The sequence below is a fragment of the Lissotriton helveticus genome, chromosome 1_2, assembly GCF_964261635.1.
Source record: "Lissotriton helveticus chromosome 1_2, aLisHel1.1, whole genome shotgun sequence".
NCBI lineage: Eukaryota > Metazoa > Chordata > Amphibia > Caudata > Salamandridae > Lissotriton > Lissotriton helveticus.
The window spans coordinates 103,457,850-103,467,116 of NC_136058.1; the positions used below are offsets into that span (position 1 = coordinate 103,457,850).

The window sequence follows — 9,267 nt, forward strand, 5'->3', positions numbered from 1 at the left end:
TGATAGCTGCTGAAGGTTGTATGAAAACAAACATACTAGATAGCTCACATGCTTAAAAAAAATGATTGAAATTAAGGTTCCCTGTTTTCCGTTTTTACTGATTTTTACAGATAAATACAGACAGAAAACCATTAATTTTCCAGTCTGTGTTTATTTTTAAATGTGGATAAAAACTGAAATTGGGTTGTTTTTAAGTGGTTCTGAATGCTGTCAATTATGACTGCCAGGCCAAAAGCTGTGCGGATTAACAGGCCAGGGGATTACAAAAATAAAGGAATTTTAGTAACGAGCCTTACACAATAGTAGATTTGCACATCCATGATACTAAAATGTGCATGTTTTCTTATAAGTACATATTTTATCATCTGAGTGTGGTATATATTGAAACCCGTTAGGCGTTCAGGCACAAGTGTACAATAACCAGTTAAATAAATGCAGAAATATACACATTTCAGCTTCATGTTTTTCACAACACCGAAAATATAGATAAATACAGGTAAAATTTGCAAAAAATAAATATGGATAAATACAGACGGAAATGACAAAAATATAAATACCATAAAACCAGGAGCCCTGATTGAAATCTAACACTAAGAGCAAATGTCATTTTTTGATGCTCACTCACTCTAGAAACCCTGGCATAGTACATTCATGTTTGCTATCGTTTGTGTTTCTTAATGAGCTCAAAAGAAGTGTTACAACATTTAGATGGCAGGGTCACTTTACTGCAGGTTTAGGATGTTTGGGAATGGTTAAGAATGCTATGAAGATGCTCTCCCAGTTCTTTTTTAATAATTTTGCCAGTCGCTTGTTGAAGTTTGGAGGCTACTTTAGTTCCAAAAGCATTTTGTTAAAGGCTTATATAAAAAAAAGCCCAATTTACAGCCGCAGTCTGTCACCAACAGCTGCTACTAGAAAATGAGCACTAGTCATCCAATAACAGAAGAACTTTACAAGCTCTTGACCAATCATTGGCAAAGGGCATACCCAGGGATGGTATCACCCATTAAGAAGCGCTGTGATTACGTGAAGGGCTTGCAAACTGAATACGGTCAGCAAAACAAGTTTGCTTTTCAAGTTAGCAATTCTGAACCTCTGCACTCTAATGAGCAGAAACTGAAATCTTCTAGTAATATAGCACTACACGAAGACATTGAGAGTTTAGATGAGAAGGGAGGTGGGAGGAAATTTCTGGGATGCTCGAAGAATGTAAACTAAGCAGCCATGCACCACGAGTGCCGGTGACAATGGCATTTGAACAATCACTTTGAAGCCAGAAAAACAGCGTCTAACATTCGATCTCTGTCTGAGAGGATGTGGCGTAGCATCCAGAAATGTTGACTTTGGAACTGGGGAACCGGGATTGAGTCTCTGTGCCCCTTAACGATCGGGTTCATTGCCAGGTTTATCAAAATAGCGCTCTAGTTATATCAAGTCTGTCTGTGCCCGTTGTTATTGTTAGTCTGCTAAATTGGAGACTCCTGTCTTGCAGATTTTTCAATGATCATTCTCTATCACAAATCTGTGATTTGTGCACCCAACCAGACTCCATCATCATTCAAAAAATCCAGTCAATATACTGCCAACCTAGATGATAGCCTTTTAAACTCAATAACATGTACATTAAGAACGGACCAATGATTAGATTGGTAACTGTGGTGATACAATTCACAAGAGACCTACTATCTTCATTCAGGCTCAAAGCAAAAAAGTTCTATCAGAGCCCCTTTCGATCAATTAGGAGCTACTTGGCGCAAATGTGGGACTTGGGGATTTTAACTCCTGATGTCCCGGGGTCTGACCTTCTATAGGCTCTGAGCAACTGGGCAAGAACCCCTTCAGCACTTGACTCTCAGTGGTAGGGTGAGTTGAATAGGCTTCTAGGGGTGAGAAGGGGGCACAAGACTCAAAACACACTCAGCAACCCCTATAAATGAATGCTCAGCCATATACTTGTTTTTATGAAAAAAGTAGGTTTATAAATGAATGCAAAGTGAAATGAGACATCACAAATAAAATACAGTCTTCATAAGGCCAGCACTCTAGCGCTGTCTGGGTAAGATCTCGAATCCCACTTCACTGTCAAAGTATTGTAGTTATCCCCATTTGCATGAGGCAACACTCAACAAGTACAAATGTTAGAAGTTTGACAATGGCTTTTAAAAAGTCAAAGTATCTCATCACTGTAGCGACTTCCCCAAGAGGCTTGGCAGCTAAGCAATCAGTCTTAGCCACTATTTCTGGAGATGTGGTACAGAAAGTACAGGTGCGCCTCAGCAGCGAGCAGAAGTCTGGATGCTACGGGTGAGGCAGCAGGCATCCATGTAACTCCTCCAGTCTTGCGAGAAGTCTTTCTTGAGTCCGGCTGTACGTCTCGGGTGCTTATAGTTGCGGGTGGTTCAGGCGATGTTCTGCTTCCATAGAATGCAACCTGCTACACTTCACTATTGCATGCTTCTCCAGGGAGACAGCCTGCAAATGGGGGTTGCAAACTGCGCACACAATGCAACAGTCCCTCCAGGTCACAGCACAGTGAGACAGATCTCTTCGTGTGAGTGATGCACGAGGTCAACAGCCCTTAATCTACATCACAGCCCCAACTGCCATACAAAGGGGAGACACAGTGGGCATTGCGAACAACAGCTCACAGGGTAATGGCCTTTCCGGGTCACAGCAAAGCACAGGGAAACAGCTCTCTTCTGTCACAGTGGAGCACCAGAGGAAATGAATTTAATCTTCACCACCACCCCATATGGCATTTGGAGGTCGTAAACAGTAGCAGGCTAGGTCACAGCACTGCACAAAATAATGCCATATAGGGGGGCGGGGAGGAAACAGTAGCATGTAGGTTCACAGCAACACCCCACTTCTGTCACCATTATGCATCAGGGCTGTTAGACAAAGCGTTTTCTGGTTGCCAGGGACCCATCAAAGCCAGTCAGAATCCACTGCTCTAGCTAGAATTAATACCATCTATGTGTCCGATAACCTGTGCTTACCCTTAGGCAGCTAGGCACCGAGCAGTCAGGTTTATCCTAAGAGCTGAGCCCAAGTGTAAAGTACTGGCACAACATCACCCTCGCAACACACTGCATTTGTCACAAAAAGACTCCACATCATGTTATAACATGTCGTATTACACACACGCATACTCTGAAATCCAATTGAGATACACATTACATACACTTCACAGTTATATGCACATGTCAACTTTCCCACTAGCAAAAAGGTCAGTCATAGGTTTTAGACTACGTCTCGTGACCCGTTCCGTCTTCAACTACACCAGCCAACGATACATGTTGCCCCAGCTGGCACCCTGTTGACTAGACAGTCGGAACCACCCAACACGGAAAGAAACAGTTTCGTCCATCTGGATTAGAACTCCAGGTGCCCAACGGGACCTGTACGAGTGTGGGACCACTACCCACACCCCGTAGACAAAAAGGTTGTGATCCAGGAAACTGGCGCGCTTCCAAGTCTGGAGAAATATTCTCCCTCAGGCGGAGATGTGAACTGCCGTAATTCCAGACACTCGGATGCAGGTACCCACAAGGCACACGAACCAGTCAGGCTGCGTCACAATATTCTACACAACAAAGTACATTGTGGCGTGGGAGAGGGAGCCAGCTGCGATGTCAGGCGCTGTTGTCCTATTGCGCTGGAGGTCAAAGAAAGTCACGGCTCCGGTTCCCCCAACACCCTCGGACACGACAAGCTCTGGAACACAAGCAACCACAGGTTCTCTTGGTTGCAAGCACGGGTCACTGAGGCTCTGCAAGCTTCCCCCACACTCCCCAAACTCCTCACGTCTGCACTTCAGGTGGCTGCTGATCTTTACGGACACACTCCTCTGCATAGCATGATGATGGTGTACGTCATGCTGGCACTTGTCCCCACCAAAGATCACTTCCACACGTTTCCATAGCACCCAGTGCGATCCTTACGATCTCATGGAAACAGTGAGATCCTTTGTGTCCCTGGAATCTTGTGGACAGGAGGCCAGCAACGTCCACACAAAATCCACCAAGTGATAGTCCCTTTTCTTGAGCACGACAAGTCCAAGGCCACCACAAGTCTGCAGATAATCCAGTTGCTGGTCCATCCCTTGTGTCGATGTCCCAGAGTCATGCCAGCATAGTATGGTTCCAAATCCAAAAGCATCTCTTGCTGCTGAGGCCAAAGTCCCAGTAGTTATACCCACGATGGCCTTTGAAGATGCAATCAGTTCAAGAGTTTACCTTTGAAATGCATAGGCCCTTTCTAAATTTTGTCCTGTCTGCCATTCTACCCCGGGAGGTTGAATCACTATCTTTAGTGGTGCCACGACCCTGCCCCTCAGATTGCAGGTGCCAATTCCATCCCCACGTAGCCATATGAGAAAGCCCCCTCAGAATCAGATTGCAGGTGCCAATTCCATCCCCACGTAGCCATATGAGAAAGCCCCCTCAGAATCAGAGGTACACAGTTTCCCTTGAGCCCATAAACGATGGCTTTCAATTAGCAATGCACAGATATAGCTGTCCCCTTAACACCCGATGTCAATTGTAGACAGGCTGACAGGCACACAAAGCCATGAGCATCGAAATGCCTACTTTCCGAAAAGTGATATTTCCCCACACGTAATGCTGAATCCTCTCCAGGAGTGCAAGAGGATCTGACATTGCAAACTCATCAATATCATACACGAAACTGCTACTGCTCTGCCCGTAGGAAATACTGCTCAATAGCCGTTCTCTACATTCCCCCATGATAATCCAATGTGAGAATCAAGCCCTGTTGTACGGAACACACCACCAGGTGCTATTCACGACCCTTACACGTTACGCACAACCTCTTCCCAACACCCTACCCTGTCACCAGTGAGAACTCAAATATAACAAGAGACTTGCAGAACTTTGGCAAATAGCTTTTTAAATGACAGACCAATTAACAGTAACCTGTACACCCATGCCCCACCAGAGCAAACATGTGGCATAATCTATGAGCTACCCCGTGGAAGCACAAACAGTGCTGCAGGCCCACGCAGGAGCATTCGAGGTACATGCCCTGGGTATATGTCTTACCCCTTTACAAGGGGCTACAGCCAACTCGAATCAACCAATCGTGTGTATGACTAGCATAGTGCTTTGGCACTGAATGGCAGTGTCAAACAAGCACAAAGTCCTATGGCTAACATTCAGAGCAGCGCAAAACTAGGAATGAGAAAAGCAAAAAGTTGAGGGAAAGCACCTTAGAAAGGGACATTTTCAACAAGAGCGATGCCCTTAATCTTAACCGCAGCCCCCACAATGCATATAGGTAGGGGGAAGGGGGACAAAGGAAAATGTACTAATTGGTATGTCAGTCCTGTCGGGGACTGGAATCTCATACTGTGTGCTTCAGGGATCCACTTGACAGGATCCCCAGAGGACCTCACTCCCTCCAGTCACTCTCCTCCTACTCACAAAGTCCTTTGGTTTCAGCAGGCAGATGCTGGTGCTCCAGGGCAAGTGACCGTTATTCTCCTGGAGAATGTCCCTCATTCAGCCAGGATATTAGCAGACCTTAGTCCCCAGTCCTAGTTAAAAACAGCCAGAAGTCGGGCTGAGCTTTTATACAGTGATGCACAGCTACAATTTTAGGATGCTCAAGCTCCCCTTTTTATTACACATTTTCAGACACAATGTTATTTAGTATTTTAGTCTCTTAAGTTCATATTGTGGGCCTTGCCCACTTTAAAGTGCCAACCCCACTTTTGTGTCCTTTGTCTAGGAAGGAGTCTGCCACAGCAAGAGCAACACTCTTGACAGTCTCAAACACAGGCCCATTAATTGACTACAAGTTCACACCTGGATGCCAGCCTCACAGATATGTGCCTGTGAAAGTTGCAAAGGCTATCAGCCCTATTCTTCATGGTGCCCTTATCAGCCTCATTTCCTGATATGTGTCCAAGCCCCACTGACCAGTGAAAGTTTCAGAATCAAACAACTCTTTTGAAGTGCACAAGAGAGCCTAGCTTCCCCTCGCTTCAGTGTGTGTCCCACCCAGCTCTCAGGAATGCAGACAATTCACAAATTTGTCTGGGATTTCTCCTTCACCTCTACATGGCTTTCCAAGGCCCTGGGCTTCGAATATGGGACTCAGAGGCGTTTATATACTGTCCCACACATAGGAACGCATACATTAAAGCAAGCACATGCAATCACCTGCGCGCAGCACAGGCTGACATGCTAACATGATGTAGACCAAGGACGAGTAAGGTACACAGCAGCAGAACTTTACATTAGTGGGTCAGTAGGCCTCATTTCAGCGACATGGGTTGAGGCCTGTTACCTCTACTGATGACTAATGCAAACACACAGTATGCTGCCACCAGCGCTCTTGTGCTACTTCACTTTGGGTAAGAGTAACAGCCCATTACCACAACCAAGATAACACTGTGCGCCCCCCTCCCACTCACCCAGGATCTTAACAAGAATGCACTCCCTTAGACAAGCCTAACTAAGTCATGGTGCACATAAATAATCCATTTTTGCCATGCCCCAAAAAAATGAAGATATCGCTGCAGCGGGGGCACTCCAGGCAGAGGTGCACGTGCACCATGCAGGGAACAGCTCTGTCCCAACGTTCTTTCAGTAAAACTAAAGCCAACGTCTGAAATGTGGCACATCGTTGCACACTAGGGACATATATGCATTACCTTAGGTGCTGCCAAATCGCGCTTTCAGTATAATATACCTTGAGTTAGAATTGCCCTTTTGACGACTTAATGTATGTATGTATGTCACCTGCACCATCTTTTTGTGTGTAACATCAGCAATTTACTTTGTCACGTACCACACTTTAAACATGAACCCAGTGTATTATAGCATTTTACGAACTCCTGCCAGTTATTCGCAGTTAATGCTAGTAATCACAGTAGAAATCACAGGCATTTTATATTACACTATTAACATCACGCACAGTTCCATCAATACCCCCTAATCATGGGCAGATTTTCACAATACTCCAGTACTGAACCAAGTATATACACACACACACACACACACACATATACCAAAAAGTGTACATTTTGTTGCAGCTTCTTTCATATCTTTTAAAGAAAATCACTATTTATAAAATTAACACAGATAATTCTAGTGTATAACCCATCTTATAATCACGCGATCACCCTGGGAACATGTGGACTAACTTTAAAATAAAAAAATACACTTCGATGGCATGGGTCACATCTGAAAGTGTGATAACAGTTCACAATACTAAAAAGACCACCACTAATGACAGACTACATTTAAAAAATCTAAACTATATAACTATCCTAACTCCCCAACTCACCTCACAAATTCAAGTATTGCACTAGATTATCATGTTTTCTAAAGTATACCTTACAGCCTCGAACATTCTACTCTCACTAACATTACGAGAGTACCACGTCCGGTGCTGTTGGCCCTACTTTAGGTTCTCCTCTGTTAGTACATTTACCAAGCCCTTGAGAGTGGATTCCTAGCTACATGTCAAGACATTCTGAAGGCTAAAACACACCAACTGCCTGAACCTAATGGCAATATCGCCTTTCCTCCCAAGCTATCTGGTGATTGATTATGACGAGGTACCGATTTATTCTGCAATGTAATTCCACCTAAGTGCATTCACAGTACCATTACAGCCACACACCAAGCGCATAGAAATGGCATCAAATTTCAGCTACCTAAGATTTTATTACAGCATCGGAAGCTACCATTATCAATGCATTAGCGCTTTAATGTCATCTCTCTGCAGCACAACATGTAAAGATCCAACATGCAACTAAGAGCGCTCTCGGTCCATTATATCGAGTCATATTTCTGTACGATCGTGTGATGTATTTGCCGATATATTACAATTGAAATGGCCCGATCACGCTGCTCTCTTGCTTTTAATTTCTTCCGTTTCTCCTCTAGTGTTATGTAGTGCTAAATAGCAATTTAAAAAAAATGAACAAAATCTGATTTTAATTACGCTTCTGATGCAAAGGCCTGTTTAGATCCCCCCACCCCCCAAGCTTGCGTTTTCATCCAGTTTAAAACACTATAGCAGTACTATCTGTTCTACGATGGTTAATGTGAAACGCTCTGACGCCTTCGGGTAAAGTCCGCGCTATATAAAAATGCATAAATAAATAAATAAATCTGTGCAGTTATGTTCAGAAATCCCGTGCCTCCCTGCACAGCACAAATGAAGGCTGGCTCATCTCTGGCCATCCCCACACGGCACACTCACGAGCCACCAGACCTGGGAAGCAAGTTGTGGTCACAATAAATCGTGGCATTAAGACTCTACGAGTGGCAACTTCCCGTCTAACACTGACGTTTGAGAGAGATGGACTCGTTGAGGAAGGTGATACCACAAAACTCAAAATGTTAATTGACTCTAGGATGATGGGGGGTGGGAGGGGGCGGTTGACACGAAGGCTGAATCACTTGAAGCCTGATGGATATCTAACAACTTCAAGTGGCGAATGTACACCCACCTGTCGGTCGGCGCCTCCGTCGGCTCTCCCTGTCGCCCTTCGGCGAAATCCAGGGCTCTCTTGGTGTCCTTCTTTTGGAAGAACTTTAGGGAGAGGCGGCTCTTCTTGGCGGGGCTTCCACTCTTGGCAAGGGCAGGCGCACTGCTGGCATTGCTGGGGGCCACCACTCCAGGCATGATGTTTCAAAGGAACACAAACAGAGTTCACAAGCCAGATATGAACGATCGGGGGCGGCTCAGAGGCCGCAGGTGGCGGAGCCCAGGCGGGCAGCGCGAACTACCATTTCACGAGCTAGCTGAGTCTCCCGGGTGTGTCAGCATTCGCACAACTGCCTCTTTTCTTCAGAGAAGTGTTTAAAAAACACACAGATTGAGAATCCAGAGAGGTTTAACAGAGTTCCATAAAGAAGGGTACTGGAGTTCAATAAATTCGAAGCAGGTCCCAAAACTGCCGCTCTCCTCAGTACCCGCCAATTTCGGTTTCTCGAAAGGGATGTGTAGACATAAAAGAAGGACCAACAGGCAGTAACGTTCCAGTCCATTTCCGTATACTTCAGAGCGCACCCAAAAGCTTTAGTGGAATAGTAATGTATGAATTCCAAAATTGGATACATTGAACCGCAATGAAGAACATTTTTATTTAATGCCCACACAAAGTTGAAAATAGTCAATATTTTAATATAGAACTAGCTGACTATTACTCTTTGTAAAACTAACAAATTTAAATAAGAAGTGCTGTGTTTTTAAGGAAATAAAACAGCACTTGAATTCATTTAAATG

At 44.6% G+C, this 9,267-nt stretch overlaps 1 protein-coding gene across 1 annotated transcript in view; it reads right to left on the bottom strand.

Annotated features, from left to right (window-relative positions):
* The window catches only part of USP1 (ubiquitin specific peptidase 1), a 124,216-nt gene extending 115,203 nt beyond the window's left edge, over positions 1 to 9,013 (bottom strand). The window contains exon 1 of the mRNA XM_078669550.1: positions 8,489 to 9,013. Within this exon, the coding sequence (XP_078525676.1) occupies positions 8,489 to 8,664 (176 nt within the window). The 5' untranslated portion in view covers positions 8,665 to 9,013. The remainder of the gene's footprint in view (positions 1 to 8,488) is intronic.
* Positions 9,014 to 9,267: the final 254 nt, after the last annotated feature.